The sequence below is a fragment of the Pterocles gutturalis genome, unplaced genomic scaffold (assembly GCF_000699245.1).
Source record: "Pterocles gutturalis isolate BGI_N339 unplaced genomic scaffold, ASM69924v1 scaffold21608, whole genome shotgun sequence".
Classification (NCBI taxonomy): Eukaryota; Metazoa; Chordata; class Aves; order Pterocliformes; family Pteroclidae; genus Pterocles; species Pterocles gutturalis.
Window position 1 is genome coordinate 75,365 of NW_010126361.1, and position 22,837 is coordinate 98,201.

At 41.6% G+C, this 22,837-nt stretch overlaps 1 protein-coding gene across 1 annotated transcript in view; it reads left to right on the forward strand.

The window, feature by feature from the left end:
- PIEZO2 (piezo-type mechanosensitive ion channel component 2) overlaps window positions 1-17,844 on the forward strand; it is a gene marked incomplete at its 5' end in the record, with an annotated part of 89,937 nt that extends 72,093 nt beyond the window's left edge. Inside the window, 12 exons of the mRNA XM_010078967.1 lie at window positions 1-130; window positions 578-725; window positions 834-1,048; window positions 3,587-3,745; window positions 5,103-5,250; window positions 7,723-7,911; window positions 8,545-8,637; window positions 9,688-9,860; window positions 12,367-12,483; window positions 14,487-14,566; window positions 15,602-15,782; window positions 16,663-17,844. Coding sequence (XP_010077269.1) covers window positions 1-130; window positions 578-725; window positions 834-1,048; window positions 3,587-3,745; window positions 5,103-5,250; window positions 7,723-7,911; window positions 8,545-8,637; window positions 9,688-9,860; window positions 12,367-12,483; window positions 14,487-14,566; window positions 15,602-15,782; window positions 16,663-16,915 — 1,886 coding nt within the window. The remainder of the gene's footprint in view (window positions 131-577; window positions 726-833; window positions 1,049-3,586; window positions 3,746-5,102; window positions 5,251-7,722; window positions 7,912-8,544; window positions 8,638-9,687; window positions 9,861-12,366; window positions 12,484-14,486; window positions 14,567-15,601; window positions 15,783-16,662) is intronic.
- Window positions 17,845-22,837: the final 4,993 nt, after the last annotated feature.

The following is a 22,837-nucleotide window of genomic DNA, read 5'->3' on the forward strand; positions in this document are numbered from 1 at the left end:
GTACCAGTACACGAAACAGCAGTCAGAAAGGAAGCAGTGTATTAAGCATCAAGCAGAAATCTAGAAAAGAGCTTCTTATGGAAAAGTTTCGAGAACAAATGATCAAAGCCAAGGCCTTTACAATTAAAAAGTGAGCAATGTGAGGAGTTGTGTGAGCTTGAGGGGGAGGTTACAAACAGTAAAGCAGTAAAAAAGCATTTTAAAGGCAGCAGGTTACTACTTCTGTTAATTCAAGGGGATGAATGGGTATGTACTCAGTTCATTGTGTCAATGCTTTCACTCTAAGCCTCAACAGCTGAACATCAGACAAATCAGCAGTTGTTCAAATAGCATCTGCCTCAAAAAAGCTAAATATGCTGTGTGAACTTGGTTGGCTATGAATATTTCTACTGAACAAATGCTAGTACAGTGGTTTAGAAGTAATCAGAACAAGGGACTGGTGTCTGTGAAGCCCTGTGAAGGCTGTCAGAGTAGATCTTAGATATCTTTAAAAGCATTAAGCATATCATGCTCAGCCATACTTTTCTTCAGTGCAAGTTAGTGTTGTTAAATCACATTGTGGTCTATGTTGTTTTAGGACTCTCCAGGTGTATGTGCCCATCAGACAGTTTTTCTACAATCTTATTCATCCAGACTACAGTGCGGTGACTGATGTGTATGTGCTGATGTTCCTCGCAGATACAGTGGACTTCATCATCATTGTGTTTGGATTTTGGGCTTTTGGGGTATGTCACAGAGGCATCTGTCTGTAAATCCTCAATAGGATTTATATACTGTAGATGCTATGTCTCATGTCAGGTTCCTCAACCACTCTGTTATATTTTCCTTTTCAGAAACACTCTGCAGCAGCAGATATCACCTCTTCGTTATCAGAAGACCAGGTCCCAGAGGCATTTTTGGTGATGGTGCTCATTCAGTTTGGTACTATGGTGGTAGATCGAGCACTGTACCTCAAAAAAACTGTCATGGGGAAGGTCATCTTCCAGGTCATCCTTGTTTTTGGAATACATTTCTGGATGTTCTTTATCTTGCCTGGAGTGACAGAAAGGTATGACACTTATAATCAGGCAGTAGGAGTTGAATACTGATGCTCTACCAAGTTTGTATTCAAATTTGAGCTGGTTATAGCTAAGCTTTGGAATCACGAATAGGTTTCTTCCTGGTCTCATTTATAAGCAGAATGTTGCAGTGCCTTTACACAGCAATGACTGTGGCCAACATAAGTTTGAGGAAGAATTAAGTATGTACAAAAATATTCTCAACTTAGGCCAAATTGCAAGCAGGTGAAAGAGAACTTGCCTATCATTGAGTGATTAGAGCCCTCAGCTGAGACAATGTTGGCCTCTGATTTGGTTCCCCAAGACTGCTGCATGCTGGTTTAGAAGAGCGAGGAGAAAATGTCTCTCTCAGAGTAACATAATTTAGCACTTTCCTGGAATGTATGAACTGTGGATTTAAATCTCCTTAGACTGATGAATGTCTAAAACCCATGTCTCTTCTGAAGAGCGAAAGTTCTCCTCCCCTGCTCCTGCCAGATGGCTCTGGAGGCAATGTGGAGGTGGTCACCCGCTGCGTGAAGTCTTGTATCACGTGCCTTGTTACGTTCACCCCCAAATCTAACATTTCTCATTGCATGGCTCAAGGCAATTACCACCTCAGTCTGTACTGCAGAAGTGTTAAGGTTCCCTCTCTAGTGCTTGGCTAACTCCCCTCTTAGGACTTTAAATTGCCTTGAAGTATTTACCTCACTCCATTGAGCCACAAAGATGATGAAGGGAATGGAGCATCTCCCTTATGAGGAAAGGCTGAGGGAGCTGGGTCTCTTTAGCCTGGAAAAGAGGAGACTGAGGGGTGACCTAATTAATGTTTATAAATACGTGAAGGGTGAGTGTCAGGAGGATGGAGCCAGGCTCTTCTCTGTGACATCTAGTGATAGGACAAGGGGCAATGGGTTCAAGCTGGAACATAGGAGGTTCCACTTGAATATGAGGAAAAACTTCTTCACGGTGAGGGTGACAGAGAACTGGAACAGGCTGCCCAGAGAGGTTGTGGAGTCTCCTTCTCTGGAGACATTCAAAGCCCGCCTGGATGCGTTCCTGTGTGATCTGATCTAGGTGTCCTGCTCCGGCAGGGGGATTGGACTAGATGATCTTTCGAGGTCCCTTCCAATCTCTAACATTCTGTGATTCTGTGATTCTGTGATTATACAGGGAAATTGAGTGTGTCACCTGGGCACATTGCACTTTGTTAACAATCAAGTTATTCCATTGGGAAAAAACAAAATAGGTCCATAGTGTAAAGAAAGACTGAAAGGTCTCATTTCCTCTCAAAACCAAATATTTTTCCTCAGTGCAGTAGTAATTGTGCCTCAACTTGAAAAAAAATGCATTTTTCAAGTGGATCTCCTATCTACTGCACATTGATAATACTGCAGTTGAAACTTCTGGCTTGATTTGGTCACTTGAAAGGCGATAAAATCAGTTTGACTTTATATGTGCTTTTATAAAATTTATGTCAAGTTTAATCTCAAATCTGCATCTGAAACCTCCTGTATTCCTTCTAAACCAGACTGATTCTTAGAAGCCTCTGCAAATTTCACAATGAAAGTAGTTTTCAGGATGTAATTGAGAATATTGGTTCATGTCTGGCTCACCAATACTGCCCATCATGAGGTATCTCCTGAAGTTCCACCATGCTATTGAACTGCAGTCAGAAGTGGCACGTGTTCACCAAGATGGTTAGGGGGATGGAGCACATGACATGTGAAGAGAGGTTGAGGGAACAGCGTTAGTTCAGTCTGGAGAAGTGAAGAGCTGTCTTCAGCTACCTATTAAGACAGCATTGAGGAGAAACTAAGGTCTTTTCGTATATAACAAGAGGCCACAAGTTGGAAAAAAAGGGGAAATTCCAGTTAGATATTATGAAAAGTCTTTTCAACGTGACAGTAGTTGAACAATAGAGCAGGTTTCCCAGACAGATTGTGGGATCTCTGTCTTCAGAGATATTGAAAACTCAACTGGACAAGTCCCTGAACAACTTGGTGTAATTAGGCCTGATTCAAGCAGAGGAGGGTGAAAAATATGATCTTCACAGGTCACCCCACCTTCGATTCCTCTATAAGTTTATGACATTGGAGGTGCCCCTGTGAACACAAATAGCTATTAAAGATGCCTAGATTCAGTTCAGATGTCAGCCCTTTGAAAAGCCAAGAGAAACAACATCTACCCAGGGCTCCCAGAGGGATGTGCCATCATGGGAGCCAAGGGCACACTGGCCTGCGTTGGGCAGAAAGGCACCTCTAGCGTCCAGAGGGAGATGGGACTGCCCCAGAGCCCTCACTCTTTGGGAAGTCTATTCCCAGTCTCTCTCCTGTGACCCTGAGGTGACAACAGATGCTGTTTATAAATTTTCTCATCCAGCATCTTTCAAATACTGTTTTAACCCTGCAGTGGGGTCAGAAACCAAGGGCTTTTCACAGGGTCTCAGGAAAGGGAAACTGCCAGGAGCACAAAACATTTCAAGCTAATTTGGTCAATACACAGATACAAAGCTTATCATTTTCCTTTATCTGTCTTTTCCATCACAGGAAATTTAGCCACAACACAGTTGCCCAGCTCTGGTATTTTGTGAAATGTGTTTATTTTGGCTTATCAGCATATCAGATACGCTGCGGATATCCAACTCGTGTTCTCGGCAACTTCCTCACAAAAAGTTATAACTATGTCAATTTGTTCTTATTTCAAGGGTAAGTCTCGACCTACTACCCTCCTCCTTTCTTTTGTGAATTAAGGATCTGTTATCATGAGATGCTGGGGTTATTAATGACTTCTCTTCACAGGCTGCTGGAAATGAGACAGTAATTTTTGCACAGCACACTCTGTATATGCCATTTGTCCCCTGTAGTCCACAAAAAAAATCAATTTCAGTAATCCAGTTTTCAGGAATGCAAATTTCCGGAAAATCAGTCTCCCACTCTGAATCCAGAAGCCTGACATACCATTCAGCCATTCGGGCCCCTATGGAAGAGACATCTTTAAAACTCCTAAGAAATCACCTCTATGAACAGAGATAGGGGCTACACATTGTGCTAGAAAACAGATAATGTTATTTGCTCTACAGTGCTAAAAAGTAGTAAGGCATCAAATCCCAGTGAGTTTTTGGAGTAGGTCTACAGGCTCTACCGCAGCAGGTGAGAAGACTAAAGTGAAAGACAATACACATGATAAATAAGAGCTATGAATCAAAAAATATTTCTTTTGTGTATCTTTTGAGAAGTGCTGCACACTTGAAACTCTTCAGAAGTTAGGAATTTTAGTGCAAGTAACAGGCACAGTGTCACATCAGAGTGAAGGGTGGGGTTAAGGAGGCATGCCCCACCCTCCGCTTATGCTGTTACCATGATGCTGTGATTAAACCAGTTCAAAGCATATACGTATTTCACAGAAAAGCTAGAATAATTTCAGTCTTTTCCCAATATTTTCAGTATGGGCTTGTTGCATTCCAGTAGAAAAAGTTACAGATTAAAGATTTCTTCACATGAAATAGTCTTTGTGACCTGGCCAAGCAGAAAAGTATGGGACTAGTAAAGGGAATGATGAACTTTGAACAGCTGCTATATGCATGTTGGTTTCCTGCTAGCCCACCTTCTTCTGCTGCTTAATCCTGAGTCATAATGCCCAATTCCGTATGCAGCTGGGACTGCCCACCTACTGCAAAGAAGCCGTGCACCACTTGGTGTAAGGAGGTATGAAACAAATTCCCACCATCCTGTGGAAAGGATGTTTCTCTACTCCAATGCCAGCTCAAAGGAATTTGGGGATACCAGAAAGTCTCTCTTGTACCTTTCCATCAGTGGCATGATGATGCAAAAGCATGTTTATGGCCTGACAAGACAGCATGAGCTATGGCAAAAGATACCACCCCCCAAAACATTACTAGCTGTGCAATCTCGGGATATGGTTGTATTTGTGTTTGCAAAATCTCCCATTAAACTGTCTTTTAACATTGGCTTATTTCTTCCTCTTGTCATAAATACACTTATTGTGCTCAATTAAGGTGATCCCCATATTTCTGACAAGTTATCTGCTGTGGTCTCCCTTCAGGTTCCGCCTGGTTCCATTTTTGACTGAGCTGAGAGCAGTAATGGACTGGGTTTGGACTGACACCACTCTCAGTCTTTCCAGCTGGATCTGTGTTGAAGATATCTATGCTCATATATTCATCCTGAAGTGCTGGCGAGAGTCAGAAAAAGTAAGGAAGCCACATATGAGTGATCCAGGCCTCCTCTCCCCCATGCAGAAATGAAGAGAAATAATCATGAGTCCCCAAATAACTGTGAAATCCACCATAAGGACAGTTTGTTAGAAGATAGACCTGGTGTATATGTTCAGAAATATTCAGACTATGGGGTTCTTTCTGTTAGTTGGCAGTCACTGTAAGTGAAGTTTCAAAACTTCTCTTTTGTGCCCAGCTGATTTTTCCACCATTAACATAAACTCCACAAGCATGTGCCTCCTACCTTAATTGCATGCCTGAGTTTCAAGGCCAGAATTGAAAGTCCTGGTATTCCCACAGGCTCACTTTGTCCTTAACAACTAAATGAGTAACCTGCAGTAGCAGGGAAACTGTATCTTGAGAGAAAGGTCTGTAGAAGGAAGAGCTCATGCCTCCACACCTGGTCCGTGTGACCGCAGAGAGAACTCAGCTGGCTGCTTCATCTCAGGAGGGTCCCCGCACATCCAGAACCTAACTGCAGGCCAGATAAACCCACCATTTGTCTGACTGAAATATCGGTCTCTAAATCATTTGAGCTTCAGTTCAAATTAAACTTGCAATTTCTGGATTCCTTATAACCGCTATAAAGATTGCAACCATATGCTTGCTTATTTTGCCAATTTGAAAAAGAAATTAAGCATTCTTTTAAGAGTGACCCAACCAGTCAGAAATTGTACATCTGCAATGAAACGGCTGTATTTTTAAGTGTTACTGACGTATTTCTACTTTTATTATAATCCTGCCTCTTAATTGCAATTACTTTCCGAGTGTGTCACTTAGATTAAGTCAGAACTGAAGTGCACAGAAATCTTGCATATAGACTTTTTTCTGTATGACTTCCATTTCTGCCATGAATGGAGTGTCATCAGAGGCTTCAGGAGTCAGAGAAATAATAATTCAGGTCTACTTTGACTGTCCATCTCACTGCATTTTTTTACACTACAACAGGATCACTCTGTATAGATAGAGCATAGATCTGACATGGGAAGATTTCCATGTCTAAGCTAGCATGTGTGTGCTAATGCCATGTAGCAAAATAATTACCCATGACTCTATGAGTGTTGTTCAAGCTACTTTGATTCTCTCTGTCTCTCTCTCACACTGAGTGGTACGCCTAAGTGCTTTGACTGCTGGAGGCTCTCTGAGCTGTTCTGTATCATTAAAGGTGCCTGAACTAATCTCATACAGACAAAAAATGTACCCTTGGTGATCTTGATATGGTATTTTAATGAAAACAGTATTCTGTAGTGCAAGACAAATGACCTGATACACTGCTTTTGAAAAGTAACTGATTTGTTTTAAATATAGCATTGTATTACAAATTTAATATTCTCCTAGGGCTTTATGGATTCATGTTGTAAAGCAAGAACAATTTCCTGAAAGCCAGATTCCTGGCGTGTGTTTGAGGTGCAGTGCAATACAATGCATCTTTATTTTGCACATGCAGTATGCAGTGCATGAAAGACAGAATCCTAAAACACTGTGTGGAGTTAAATTCTGTAAGTGAATACACCAAAATAAATTACAGTGATGGTAAGACATTTTGTCGGATGGTGAAGCTATTAAAGTATTCAATCATGAGGCGAGTAAGTAGAAGGAAGGAATTACGGACAAGGCAGAACAGACATGCCATGTGATCTGCTTTGAAAAGAGAAGGATAAAAGCAAAGTCACTTTTGGTCTCAGAAGATAAGGGAAGGATGTTACGTCAGCAGTGCCAAGACTTTAGGAACAGCAACAAAACTTTAAACATTATTTAAATGCAGTTGCTGTGGGATTCACTAGAATGAGATTGGGTCAGACCTGTGAACAGCTCTTAGAAATGCTGTATGTGAGGTGTGGAATGAATGTGGACGTAGTGAAATATCAGACAATCCTACTGATTGTGCATGTCAGTTGCTGGCAAACAATTTTTTTTTCCCTGAAATACAGTTTTCATAATTTCGAGCTCTATGAGGAATTCTGCCTTAAGGAGCTTTGAGAGAAAACTTTTTGGAAAGACAAATACAAGAAAGTGGGTCACTCCCAGTATCCTTTTTTTTTAACTAATTGTTGTATCACTGTTGCTGCTATTATTTTACATTTGGTTCCTGTGAGTTCGTGCTTGCAGTCATCCAGACAAAAAATTCTAATTACCCTGCCTAATTTTTCTCTTCTTTATGGTTGTGAAGAATCAAAACCGCAGAGGTGTACAATATTTTTTAGACCAGACACACACTTGACATGGGTTCATTTGTCACTTTTCTCTGTTGTCAACAGAAATTCAATGTCTATGCAGTGTCTATGGTTTTTTTTTGGCTAAAAATCTCAAAATATCTGGCCTGACAATGGGTAACAAATTACCACAGAAGATGGGAAGCTTTAAGTTTATTATATGTTCACCTATGAAATCATACCAAGTGTACCTCTGACAGAAGAGACGTTACCATGTTGCTGTTTGCTTTTGCAGAGATATCCCCAACCAAGAGGCCAGAAGAAAAAGAAAGTTGTGAAGTATGGAATGGGTGGCATGATTATCGTCTTGCTGATTTGTATTGTCTGGTTCCCACTGCTCTTCATGTCTTTAATCAAATCTGTTGCAGGCATCACCAACAAGCCTCTAGATGTATCAATCACAATAACTCTAGGAGGTTATCAGGTAAAAAAGAAGACTAAAAGCAAAGCCTGGTTTTGCACTGTATTTCCTTGTGCTATTTCTTATTCCCTTCATTGGATTGAACTCTCCTGCCTTATTGAAGAGATCAGGCAAGCTCTGACAAATGATCCATTTTGGGTTTAAAAACACATTAATGTATCACTGATGTAAAATATTATCTTAATTTGCAAGATAAAACCAGAACCTACTGGCAGTGGAATCTGGATAAATTATCCTACATCAGGTGCACTCAGAACAGGTCCACATGGTAAATATAAGATCATAGAATCATAGAATCATTAAGGTTGGAAAAGACCTCAAGGATCATCAAGTCCAACCCAACACCACCTAACTCACTAAACCATGTCCCTAAGCACCACATCTACATGTTTCTTGAACACCTCCAGGGATGGTGACTCAACCACCTCCCTGGGTAGACTTCTGCAAATTACAAAGTCAGAGGCCAAAATCAGATGTTTGGAGGTAGCTTGTTTCTCAGTGGAATAAGGTCATAACCTTCTCCTGTTGAACTGAGTGCCATAATTGTCTCGGACTGTGATGCACAGGATGCTGTACTGTGTATGTAGCAGCTGATGTGAAGTAAATGTTACAAGTGTGTGTTCTTTTGTTTCCCAGCCTATTTTTACAATGAGTGCTCAACAGAGTCAGCTCAAGGATTTGAATCAGACTGGTTTCAATGCGTTTCTGGGAAGCTATAGGGGTAACACTGTAAGTGAAATGTATAATACCTCATTACTTAAAAATGTGTGCATGTTTCCATGGAGGCCTTTTGTGAGTTTTGTTTATGTAGTTACAAGTGGTCAGCAGTGCTGCCATCATTTGGAAGATGTTTCCATGAAGAGGGTTTGCATGAGTAAAGGTTCAGACAGATCATTTGTCAGGACAGGGATGGGTTATGGTGAGACAGGTTACCGTTAATGTAGACATCTTTGCACAAAATCATAGAAGACAAAAACCCTAGCTGTCCTGTCATGTGAATAAAAACCTCCCTTCTAAATGACACAAACCTTCAGGAGATGTCATGCCATTGTACTGCCAAAATAAACATGCTGTGGGGACACAACAGCGTTGGCAGTTTTAATCCCCGTGCTCCTTCCTATAGCACACACAACTTTCACCTCCCAGTGAGGAGATGTGCTGCTGTCAAAAGAAAGTGTGTATGGCATAGGAAAGTTTTGACATTAAAGTGTCAAAACATAAACATTTAAACATAGTCTCACTATTTTATGGTGCAACAAGCACAAAGTTATCACAAGTTTCTATATGAAAAAGATTAGTAATTAATAGAATTAACTGGGGTTTGATCAGATACAACTTTAAAAGAAGTGCTTGCTTCTAGCCCATTCAAGAATTAACATTTTTTTATATTAGATCCTACCAAATAGTCCATGTATTATAGCAGTAATATTGTAATCTTGATCCAATTTGGAAGTTACCAGTTTCAAGTTGCCTCATCCTTGCAGACATCTTTCTATGCAGAAAGATGCTTAACGAAAGTAAAATTTTCATTTAAGTTTAAATAGACTCTACCAGACTCACTTTGGCCTATGTGACCATTTTTGTTTTGCCTTCTTAGCTTGGCTATATTTTATTACCTGTCCCATCTAAAACCCCAGTTGGTACCTGAGGAAAATAATCCATGCAAACCACGGCACTTACAATTAATCAAACATTAACAATTCTGCTTGACTGGGAAATGTGGCTCTGTGCTTGAGTATTACTGCACTGAAATTTTCTTTTCCTCTTCTACATCTACAGGCTGCTTTGCAGTTTCTAGAGGGCTATGGAAAAGAAGATATAACTCTAGCAGATCTAGAGGGAAATTCAAACTCTTTATGGACCATCAGCCCTCCCAGTAGAGAGAAAATGATACAGGGACTGCTGGATTTTTCAGCTGAGTTCACTGTAGTGCTTTCGTGGAGCATTCAAAGGTAATTAACATGGCTGTTATGAGGCTGATGGATCATTTGCCAATCAGTCACTCAGCAGAACAGTTCCATGCTGCACTTTTTATTTAGTTTTTCACTGAATTCTATTGTACTGCAGAGCAAAAACACTGAAAGTGGGAAGGAGAGAGACAGAAGGAAGTGGCCTTCATTACCCAGGAAAACATTTATTGTCTGCAGTTCTAAAAAGAAAAAGGGGAAAAAAAAAAAAAGTGAAACCACGTCCAAGTATATTATTTAAAAAGGTGGGGCGCATTTTTCAATGGGACTTGAGGGGAAGGAGTGATAAGTAAGAAAGTTTTAGCCAGTTTTGTATGGAGATGTTGCAATGAACTGCCCCTTGATAGTGTTTATGGGAACTGAATACTTAGACCAAGTTAAGACAGAAAAACTATGAGGAAATGCAAACAGAAGTGCTTGGTCCTCTTATGAAGCAAGTCTGGAACTGTGTATTTTTTAAATACGCATATACTCAGAGATTTTCTTATGCAAATAACATCACAATGGCACAGATCCATTTTGTTCAGACCTTTTTTGTGTCTACTTATGATTCCTTTGGCCTCAGTGAACTATTACTTTACAATGAAGTTTTTGCAAGAGACAGCCTAGAATATAAAGTAGTTGCATGCAGGATAGAGCACACCCGGTCACTGAGGTGGTTTGTTGGCTACTGTCTGCCAACTGGGATCCCTGTAGACTGCTGGATTAAATTGGAGTTAAGTCATCACTCCATGGAAATTAAGTATCTTTGCAGCCCCCGTATCTACCTGTTTTGTTGGAAGTAGACGCTGGATTGTTATAACAATCCTCAGCAAAAGACTGTGCACAAGGAACAGGTCAGCTGAATCACTGTGGGAGCTCTGAACATGCTGGGTCAGTTCTTCCACAGTCAAAAATAGGCTTGCAATGAATCTGAACCCTTAATTCAACTTTATTTGACCCCCCCCTATTTTCCTGGAAGCATACAGTATTACTAGTGAATTACATCACTCCATTTCTGAACCTTATATTAATTTTTAATACTGCTGCTCAGTTTGCCCATATGCTTGCATAACTACAAAAATTCATAGACTAGTTGAAAGAGACCTTTTCACCCTCGAATTATATCCTGTGGATTACATTGTGACTGTGAATGATTTACCCCAGTGACTTTTCACTTTTTCTCCATAAAGGGAAACTGCTGTCTTTTGTCTAGGCCAGGGGACCACAAGCAGCTGTAAGATGAGCCTTTTGTGTCACTCAGGCAGCATACATGCTTTCTGCCTTTGCACATCATCTGCCGGGGACATTTCTCTGCAGCCTCCAGCAGCCCAGGAGCTGCCTCACCCAGCTGCTGCATCCCAACCACAGGGCATGGCACAAGGCATTGTGTGAAAGCTGATCCTGCCCCAGCAGTGTTCTGCAGCTGGTGTGAAGACTGGGGGGAGGCATGGGGGTCCTATCAGCCTGTTAGCCACATGTTTCTTCTGGGCTGAGGCAGGGGTTTGGGAAGGTGTAGTTGACTGCAGCATCCTTAGCTGCCCTGGTGCAGAATGTGTGGTAATGCTCAGTCCTGTTGCCTAAAGTCAGAGTCAGCATGCTCCCTTTCCTGTTCTGTTTTGACTGACATAATGAGCAAAATTATATTAATCTGTTGTCATTGTCCTGTAATACATACAAAGGCATAGTCAGCTGGCAAAATACACCTTTGTATTGGGTCTGGCTGAGATGGAGTTAACTTCCCCATAGCAGCCCTCATAGTTCTGTCTGTTGAGTTGGTAGCTAAAAAGGTGTTGATAACACCAATGTTTTGGCTACTGCTGAGCAGTGCTCATACAGCTTCAAGGCTGTCTCCCCAACATCCCCCTGCCCCCTAGGTTCAGGGCCCCAGGGGTGGGCGGGATCTTGGGAGAGGACAGAGCCAGGACAGCTGACCCAAATTGGCCAAGAGGATATTCCATACCATGTGATGTCAGCTCAGCAATAAAAGCTAAGGGAAGGGAGGAGGAGGGGGGCATTGGTTGTTACAACGTTTGTCTCCAGGAGCAACCACTACACATGTTGAAGCCCTACTTCCTGGGAAGTGGCTGGACATCACTTGCTGATGCAAAGTAGAGAATAAAATCTTTGTTTTTCTTTTGCTTCCGCATGTGGCCTTGGATTTTTCTTTAATTAAACTGCTTTTATTGCTTTTATCTTAGCCCGTGAGTTTTTAATCTTATTTTCTTTCCCTTATTTTGCTGAAGGGGGGAGTGATAGAGGGGCCTCATGGGAACCTGGCATCCAGCCAAGGTTAACCCACCACAATCTTTAAAGATGCTACATATCCTCCATGGGAAAACACACCTTCTCAGGTACAGGTAGCATGATTTTTGCTTTTGCAAGGACTGGGATAGCCAGGGTCAGTGCAGTTAGAGTAGCTAGACAACTAGCTGTAGCATTCAGCAAACAAGTGTTTAGGTTACGCTCTCGTAGTAGCTTGCCAATGTGTCTTCCCTTTTACTTACAACAGAAATCTCACCCTTGGTGCCAAAGCTGAAATAGCGTCAGATAAACTTACCTTTGTCCTACCAGAGAACACCAGAAGAGATATTGCTACAATGATGTCTGGACAGCAATTGGAAAAGGTGTAAGTTATTTTCTTTGCCTTTTTATATGAAATCCTTCCCTTTTAAAACCTAATTTCCTGAGGTCAGGCTTGTGCAACTGTATTATTTTTCTGCCCATCTGTGCCCCTCAGATGGAGCCTTGTTCACAGGGGCCAACAGCATTGTAGTCACATAGTAGTAACATTAAAGGTAAAAGTTTATTTCCTATGGTAAATGTAGGCTGAGAAGACCATGAACACTGGAACACCACCAACAAACATGGTGAAGCTATTAGTTACTCTTCTTTGATTTATTGGAATGAGCAAATTCATTACAGTATATTCATAGTTAAACTCTCCTTTGGGTTACTTCAGTTCAGCTTGATCTGAGGATGTTGTATTGATGATTTTTTTGTTCCAGCCTGTATTTCTCATTGTTATTCTTGAATAGTATTAGATTGGCAAGGAAGTGTTAAGTCACTGCGGTCAAAGGGTAACATCTGCTGTAATTTCTGACATCAGACCTTTTCCTGTAATGGAAATTCTCAAGGCAGAAAGAGCATGCTCTTCATATGAATATCAAACGTTGTTCTATGGATATAGCCATATAGCATTAACAGCAGTGGTGCCTCTCTTCAAATTTGAAAGGAGTTTGGCTCTTCCTCTTCTGCCTGCTTACTGGGGATTACTTTACAGCAGTAGTCTCTAAATACTGCTAAGCCAGCGCCTCATCCCTGAAGGCCTCCTGATCTGATTTGTGGCCACAAGAGTTGAAAAGTTAAAGCTGAGGCCAGCTGGGATAGTGAAAACTCTGAGAGGTTCATGTCTGTTAGGAAGTGGAAATGAGACTTGTCTCTTCTGTGCACAGCTATTTTTCTGCACCCACGCACACTTGTACATCCAAACAGACTGCTGTTGCACATCTTATAATTGCATTTAAAAAATATTTTATGCCTCTTTTACTTTTCTGCTGTGTGAGGATACGGGAATATTTCCTTAGGTGATGTAGTGCCAAGGAGGGCAGATCTTGTTCTTTTGTGGGAAGAGGTAATTCATTGATAATTCTCTCTTTGCAGGAGTCAAGCAGTAACACAGACGATACACCTGCATTTGCCTGTGTTGCAATAATATTGTTGATTTAAGCTTTTTTTACTTTCCAATAAAGGAAAAATGGTTGTGGCAGCTAGTAGCCATTTGACTACTTCAGCAGGGAGATTTCTGCCACCACCTCTGCTGGTACAACTTAGCTTCTGAACTCTTACCTAGCTTTTGGGCCTGCTGGAGTGATCAGGAGGGATTTTAAACTGGCCACCTCTGTTCTTCCTCGGCCTGGTGTGTGCCATGTAGGAAGGGTCACAGGACTTCCCTGAGAGCTCCCCTTTCCTAGAATTTGTAAGTCATTTGAAGAAAAAGTTAGGACAGTATCTCCGCTTTTAATGCAATGTCTCTCTCTTTGGATGCTGGTAATTTGTTCCCCCTAAAGGTGACTTAATTTTGAGTCAAGTGGAAGAACTTTTGCAAATATCTTTTTAAGTTTGAAATCCTCCTACAAACTGTGGAAATATTTCCCAATGAAAGTTTCTGACAAAAATTCTCACTCTTTTCAGGTGTTATTATTGAAACACACTGCAGTTCTGAACTAATAACTGTTCTCGACACATATTTTTCTAGCTACATATTTTTCTAGCGTGTTTACTACTGATGATGTGTTGCCTTTCATTGTGCTGCTTATATAGCTGACTATAAAAGCAGCTTTGTTAAAAAGGGGAACAAAATATAAAGTCTACATTCCTTGTGAACACACATGGCCCAGGTGTGTGGGATTCATGGCATGTGAATGGCGACATTATGGATGGAGCTCCCTGCTGAAGTACTGACAGAAAATAGCTAATAAATCCAGCTAACTTTCAGATGTGACATCTGAACACTATAAAATCATAGCTTAAGCCAAGAATTACTGGGAACTGTGTATAGCCCTGTTAGGTATTTCTAAATCTTTTTAGAGGTATAAAAATATGAAATATTTGCTTTCTCATTTTTTCCAGAACTTTAGAGACAGTGTACCCGTACTACATCAAGGCTCCTAGTGATTCTCTGGCAAAACCCATAAAGCAGCTATTGCCAGGTATGTGTCCAGGCCATGGAAAACAGAGTATGGTTGAAAGAAGTGCAACACAGCACTCACAGTTGTGCATTCACTGAGCTGTTATGGGGCACCTCAGTCTGAAATGCACTTACAATGGTTTCTGCCTGGTGCCTGCAAAGTTGGGGAGAGATGAGGTAATACAGGATAAGGCAGAAAATGCATCTGGATATACTTCAGCTTTGTATTTAACAGTAAGGATGCAGTCTGGTTCCTTTCCTTCAAGTCTGCTTTCAGAAACTGCTTTCCCTTGTTTTCTGAGGAAGTGATGGCAAGTTTCACTTCGCATCTCCCTACTACTTTACCACAAACTTTACCACAAATGCTGCATGTCTGCAAATGTAGCTCCTCAGCTTAAATAATGACACTGAAGGATTTTTATTTTTTTTAGCTATTCCTTCCTTATTCACTGCAAAGAATCCAGTTTAGATAAATCACTGAATTTCAGAGTGCTATTACCCAATCAGAACGCATACAGGTACTCACAGACATACAGAATACATGCACACGTGTGCACATACACACATGTGAAAAACCTGCTGGGCTGGAAGAGTAGGAACAAGTCTTTATCTAAGAACACTGCTCAACAAAACCTAAATGATTTACAGTGGTAGATTCACTTTGGCATGTAGAAGCTGACCACCCTCCTTCCAGGTTAACTGTTTTTCTTCAGGCCTGAAATGCAGACATGCTGACTGTTATTGATACTTTGGCCTGAAAATATTTAAATGATTTGACATCTGTACAGAAGAAAATGTAGGTGATATGAAACATTTTGTTTGTTTAATGCGCATTCAGATGAGATTTGCAGAAGGAAAACCATAGCAGTCTAGATATTGTACATTTGTACAGAATTGCTTTAAAATGGGTTTTAGAAGAATTATAATGAACCTTTACTCCTACATTGCTCTGTCATTTTATCACGAAAATGTTCAAAGTATCTGATTCAAAACAGATTGACTTTTGCAATTCTTAGTGTGTGTATATATATATATTAACATTTCCTTTTTTTAATAGACTGCAGATGGGAAAACATTACGGTTTCCCTGGTCAAAAACGTGTCCGATGAGGGAGTTCGTGAGTGGTGGGTTCTGAATCAGCTTGGAAAAAGATACAAAACATCTGAAGAGAGTCTTGAGCTCTTCATATTCAGTGATAAAGTCAGTCCACCAAGCCTTGGATTCTTGGCTGGTTATGGGTAAGAAGGAATTTTTACGTAAAATTAAAATAATGTAGGTAAGATAGAAGCAGAGGTGATTTATTTGCTGAGTTATGGGGTGTTGTTTCTTTTTTTTTGTTGTAATGTTTGAACCTCCATAAAATGGGTTTTGTGAGAGTTTTAAATTCATGCCCATTACTGTTGTCTATAGAAAGTGTCATATTTGTAAGTAATGGTATTACTCTTGACACCTGCTCTCCAGTGGGAAAAAAGGCAGAAGCACCCTTCACACCAATTTCCTGTTGAAGTGAAATCATTCAAAAGATGTTATTTTAGCTACGGGTCAAGTTCTGCCCAAACTCTACCCACTTCTGGCAACCTCCCCAGTCTCATAGCCAGGACCCTGTGTGTGAAACAGTTATGAAACACATCTCCACAGACAGAGGAAGGCAGGAGGCCTTGCCTTCCTGGGAGATATGCCCTTCTGGCATGATTTTGGAGACCTTCTCATAGGAGAAGGGGAGGCCAGGTAAATGTTAGTCTGTCACCAGTTACATGTACTTTAATAAAAAATATTATATATGAAACTTGACAGACCTGCCTTCAGCAGACAGGAGTTGTGAGACTTCCCATCTTGGCCTCCAAGCTGCAGCAGAGAGGATGTGAGACCATCACCATCAGCAGCTGGGGTTAAGCCATTTAAGTCAGCCACCTCAGCTGTTTATGTTCCCCAGTTCCTGCAGTGTTTGAAGAGACCTTACTTTCCTTTATCCTGCGGCACAGCAGAAACAGGATCCTAATTAGAAATTAATGTTCACTCAGCTGACAGACTACACTTAGCTGTGTAGATGAGCTCCCTCACACTTGGCTTACCCTTTTTCAAGGCATAGTTTGAACTCTTTCTTTTCTTTCTTTTCAGCATTATGGGACTGTATGCCTCGGTTGTCCTGGTGATAGGGAAGTTCGTCCGTGAATTTTTCAGTGGGATCTCTCACTCCATCATGTTTGAGGAGCTACCCAATGTAGATCGAATCTTGAAGTTGTGTACTGACATTTTCTTAGTGCGAGAGACTGGAGAACTGGAACTAGAAGAAGACCTGTATGCCAAACTAATATTCCTGTATCGCTCACCAGAGACTATGATCAAGTGGACTAGGGAAAAAACTAATTGATCTCTTTGGTATCACACTGCAAATCAAGTTTATTTCATCTGAATTTTAAAGAAATAAAAAAGCACAATATTCTCTTAAGAGCTAAGCCTTTTATAGTTAGGTAGCAATGATTTTTCACTGAAGGAGTCCTGGAAGCTACGGCCTTAGGAATCCATGCTGCCTTTCAAATTAAGGATCAACAATGAAGAAGGTTGGATTATTTGTTGTTTTTAATGTGCCACTCCTCCACAATCTGGGGATTGCTTTGTAATTTAATCAACAAAAAGTTTGCATCCTTGTCTGTCTGGCTAATTTAATTTTCCAGACGATCATTACCCTTAGAGAGAAAAGAAAGGAGTGAACCCACAGATGACTCCAGTGTACCTTCTTAACCCTTTCTGGAGCCATACAGGTTGGATTGTGCAATATGCTGTTGTACATCACTGACTTTCAAGCTACAGTAATGGGACGCTGACTAGCCTTCAGGACACCCAAGACCCAGGGCCGCAGTGGGAACTGAAGACATTCTAGCCATACCCATTTGTAGAAAAGCAGAGGTTTTGATGTACAAAGGACACTGTGGACAAACCTCTGTTAGCAAAAAGAAAACAAGTAACAATCTCTTTAAATGCCTTATTTTATTTGTACAGTCACAGAAGACATTTCCACCAAACATCAATGACTTTTCTCAGGAAAAAAAAACATGCAACTGAAACTTTGTCAAGGTTAAGTAATGGCTAGAATAATTATGGTGAAATATTGGGGTGTTCTGCTGGGCCATTCTCTTCGAAGTTACTGCTTTCCATTAGATGAGAAAAGAAAGTGAATTCAATGACCTAAGGAGCTACTTCATATCTTATAACCCTTTAAAGACTGAATAGTGTGTGCTTCTCTCTGCTCCCCATGACATGCTTTTTCCCATTTCCGTGATTTAAGGCAACCATTGTTTTGCTGTTAGCTGGTATTCTTCTTCCAGTGTTTCAGGTATACGAAAATGTTTACATATTCTGAGTCACATTTTTACATCTGAGATGGGTTGGTTTTTTTTAAGTTCCCAAATATGGACATACATATGAGCTTGACAAATGGCCTTTTTCTTAAATTACTATTATTAGTGAACACAAACGGCTCATTAGAGAACATTGTAGCATGAAAATTTACAATTGCAATGTAGGTTTCATTCCATGTTAAAGAAATTATTGAGAAAAAAAGTCATTGAGTGGGTAGGGTATGTTAAAAGGGTATACTGTGTAGTTTTGATTCAGTAATGACTTAAAATAAAGCACATGTTGCAAAGTCATTTTAGAAATATTTTTTTCCTCTGCCTTTTTACATGAAATGGGAAAAGTTTGACATTCTTCTAACTCTGTGACAAATAAATCTCTTTCTCGTAGTTAGCTGCTATTTATTATATGAATGATTAGTTAATCACCAGAAAGAAACTAATACAACATAATTTGCTGGCACATTTTACTGCAGAACTTCATAAAACAGCACAACTAAATGAAGTTGCGACATACTCTGCTGAGTGCTTCCATGACAAATGCTGTCACATCCATTCTATACTGTGAAAACTAACATTTTGAGCACCATGACGTGCACAAAATAAAAATGGCTTCATGATATTGTAACAATAAAATAATTTGGTGACTGGAACTCACTGGAAGACAACCTGATTTCCTCCAAAGTGTAATGGAAAGATGGCTGCTCACACAGCCAGGCAGCATTCCCCCGTGGAGAGTTTTACTCCATTTCTTCCATAGGACCTGTGAATGAAAATCAAAATATGCGGGGCAGCCCTGACATAGGATCCAGCAGGGATACTAAAATGTCCTTTGTGGTTAGATGGATCCTCACCTGGGTGTTCAGTGATCTTAAGGAGAGCAACACTGTAAGGAGAAGTGTGAAGGGTGTAATGTGTTTCTAAAGGTACCAGCCAGCAGAACCATGCTGGCCACAGTTGGTCCTGGCTCCCTTCCTGGTTCCTTCTCTTTAACAGGCACTTCCTTTCTGGTGAGAAAAATCCGTCTGCAGAATGAGCTGTACAGTTATTTGAGCTTTGCAGAAATGTGCTGCTCTTTCTTTCGTGGATTGATCAGACTTTGAAAATAAAAGGATTCTTCTGTTGGTTGTTCTTTTTTGTTGTTGTTTTTAAACAACCTATAGTCAAATTGGTGACGTAGACTGGACAGCTAACTACAACAGGTGAAAAGTGTACTGCTGATGACCATCCATTGAGCCCAGCCATCCAGATAAAGTTGAACTGGCAGCCAATTTCTAGTGGCATTCTTTGGGGAATCAATACTGGGGTCAGTGCCATCTGATGTCTTTATTAACAATCTGGAGGACACGACAGAGGGCACTTTCAGCAAGTTGGTGGACCACACGTAATCTGGGTCTGGGGAGGTTTATGGTAATATGTGTCCGTTGCCTCCAGGGGCACCGGGCAGGCAGTTGTTACAGGGAGGGCAGGACTGCCTTTCAAGGGGACCTCAAGATGCTGGAGAAATGAGCTGACAGGTACCTCATGAAGTTCAACTAAGACAAATGCAAAGTCCTGCGTCTGAAGCAGACTAAGCCCATGTAGTGATTCAGGCTGTGTAGGTGGGTAGGGAATAGCTTTACTGTAAAAGGAGCCAGGGCCAGGGCTGGGAGTTGCATGTATACCAGCAGTGTGCCCTTAAGGCAAGGAAAGACAACAGCATGCTGGGCTGCATTTTAAAAAGCACAGCTGAAAGTCAAGGGAATTTATTAGTACCTTCTATTCAGCACTTGTGAGACCACATCTGGAGAACCACATGCAGATTTGGGGTCTCCAGTGGAAGAAACACACTGACACATTGGAGTAGGTCTGGGAGAGGGCTGGAAGACATATGAGGAGGAGCTGAGGTAGCTGGGCTTGTTCAGCCTTAAAAAGGAGACATCCAAGGGGAGAGCTTATTGGTGTCTGCAGCTATCTAATGGCGAAGTACAGAAGAGGTGCAGCCAGGCTGTGCAGAGCTGTGCAATGCTAGATCAAGAGGCAACAGACACAAGTTGCAACAAGGGAGGGTGATTAAATAGAAGGAGAATTGTTTTCACCATGAGGGTAGTCAAACACTGGAGCAAGTGCCCAGAGAAGATGTGGGTTCTTCAGCCTTGGAGGTTTTCAAATTTTGACTGGACAGGCCCTGAGCAACCTGTTGTAACTGACCATGCTTTGTGTGGGGTTTGACCTGAACCCTCCTGTGGTCCCTTACGACCTGAATTATGCCACAACTTTAGGATTCTGCCAAGGACGCTGTAGCTTACTAAAATCAGTGTATTGGCTGCTCTAGCAACTGCCTCCAAAATGTCAGAATAAAGTTATTGGATCCAAAGCGACAATATAGTTATACAGAAATACTTGTACCTACAGACATACCTTAGTAAGCCCCTGAGTCCAGTTTTCAAGAGCTGAGCATTGCAACGTGAAGATCCTGTTTTCCCTCTTCCACCCTTGTAATCAAGAAATTATAGCTCACACAATGATAACATAAACCCTTACCTATACAAATGGGCTGAATTGGATGGATGGGCTTAAATGGCCTTTTAGAAGGTTACCAGTCAGACTGAAACGAAACAGATCCTTGTGGTTATATTCCCAGGTTTTAGGACTCCTTCCTGTTTCGTTCAATAGAGGAGCAGCTCCTCAATGGAATAAGCCTAGGTAAGAAAAGAAGAAACAGCCTGAAAATAAAATAAATTTTGTTCTATAGGTATCAGTGTTTTTCACTTTCCTCATAGAACTTAATATTTTAGTGTTTTCAAAGAAGCTGCAGGTTCCAGGCTGTGCCAGGGGAGGTTCAGACTGGACAGTAGGAAGCATTTCTTTACTGAGAGGGTGGTCAGACACTGGAACCCGCTTCCTAGAGAGGTGGTCAATGCCCCAAACCTGTCAGTGTTTAAGAGGCATTTGGACAATGCCCTTAACAACATGCTTTAAATTGGACAGGTGGTTAGACAAGATGATTGTTGTAGGTCCTTCCAACTGAAATAGTCTAGTCTATTCTATTCTATTCTATTCTATTCTGTTTCTCAGTGTCAGCAATAACAAATTTCATGTCTATGATACTGTCACAAAAGACATTTTTGCTGACCTAGCCTACTGTTTTTGTGAAAGAAATTGCAGAATTGTTTCTTTATTGGGCTGAACTACGCTGATAGTCCACAAAACCCATTACTGTGATTGATACAACCAGCCTGATGCACACATTTACCAGAGAGTACGGTTCCTCTATTTAGCTGGCAGGGATGTTGCTTCCCAGGTGCTGGCAGAGGACGTGCTGATTGTGCCGTGCTTCTTCAGGAAACGGTGGCATGGCCTGTTTCAAGATCTGAGATGGATAACCAGGCAGTTAGGTTATGAGGAGGTGCTGGCAGCCTTACTTTAAGTTCTTCACAAATTTGGTGAGTACTCTGTCCAAGGAGAGTTTGGAGCATTTCCTGAGCACTTGGCCATCACATTTAAGCAGGAGTTTCACGTCACATGAGAGCCAGGAAACTGTGAAGGGATTTTATGATTCCTGCAGTGCTCTCTCCAAAATGCTTGAGATCCCTGGGGAGCTGCTGCTGCCTGGAAAGCACACAGTGGCTCATTTCAGTAAATGTCACTGAGGTGCCGCATCAGGACAACAGCAACCAACCAACCCTGCTACTCCTGAGCAGATCAGCCCGGTCTCTTACATGAAATAAGGTGCTAAAGTGAGGGTTGTCCCTGGGGTCTGTGCCTCGTGAGTGCTCGCAGCTTCCATGCATGCACCTTTGCCATGCACCACGCTCTGGTAGCTGCTCTCTTTATACCCATTTTTGATTCTCCTACATAGCAGCCAGTGTCTTATAACAAGAGACATAATTCTTTGTGAGATGTTACCACACCAACATGCCCCCAGTTACCATTCTCTCTCTTGCAATTAAATATATAAATGCTAACTACAGTACCTGAAAAGGGACCCCCTGGCAGTTTCTGCTGTACCTTCGCTCCTGCGCAGGAAAAGGGCACACAGCTGAGTGGCCACGGAAGAAGCCTCAGACCCAGAGCTGAATGCTGCTTTCTGTTTCTTCCCCTACCCTCAAATTCACCTTTTAAACTGAAGTAGCTGCTTTTTTTTTTTTTTTTTCTTTTTACACAGTTTTCTGGTGAGGTAAAAGGTGGGGTGATACTTTGCCTCTGTCTGTAAGAAGTGAGCACAGCACTCACTAGCCAAAGGGGTAAAAGGCCATGGTGGTTGTCAGCACCACGCTGACAGAAAACTGCCCCTCTCCTCCTGCCCCTCTCCTAGCAAACCCAGGTGGTTCCTGCACCATCAGGCACTAAATCAAAGATGATCCAGTTTTCTCCAGCCTCAGGATTTGCATCCCTGACTCACTACAGACAGTGCTGTGCTTTCATTTTCCGCTACATTGTGGAAATTGTGTTTTGGCTATGACAGTTCTTAAAGCAACCACCGGGCATTTCCTTTAGTGATCCCTGTTGTCAAACACGGGGTCCAGGCCATTTATTCCCTTCCACTGTGCTAATAGGGAAAGCCGAGCAGGGATGCCCATGTGAAGTTTGTGGGCATTCAGGAGAGATGGGGAGGCACTCTGTATCAGGGAGTGTAGTGACAGGACAAGGGATAAGGGTTTTAAGCTGAAGGAGGGTAGATCTAGATTAGATATTAGGAACAAATTTTATAGTGTGAGGGTGGTGAGGCACTGGAACAGGTTGCCCAGAGAAGCTGTGGATGCCCCATCCCTGGAGGTGTTCAAGGCCAGGCTGGATGAGGCTTTGAGCAACCTGGTCTAGTGGAGGGTGTCCCTGCCCATGGCAGGGGGGTTGGAACTACATATCTTTAAGGTCCCTTCCAACCCAAACCATTCTATGATTCTATGATATGATTCTATGATCGTTGTAAGGTGACCACCTAATTGCAGAGCATACTG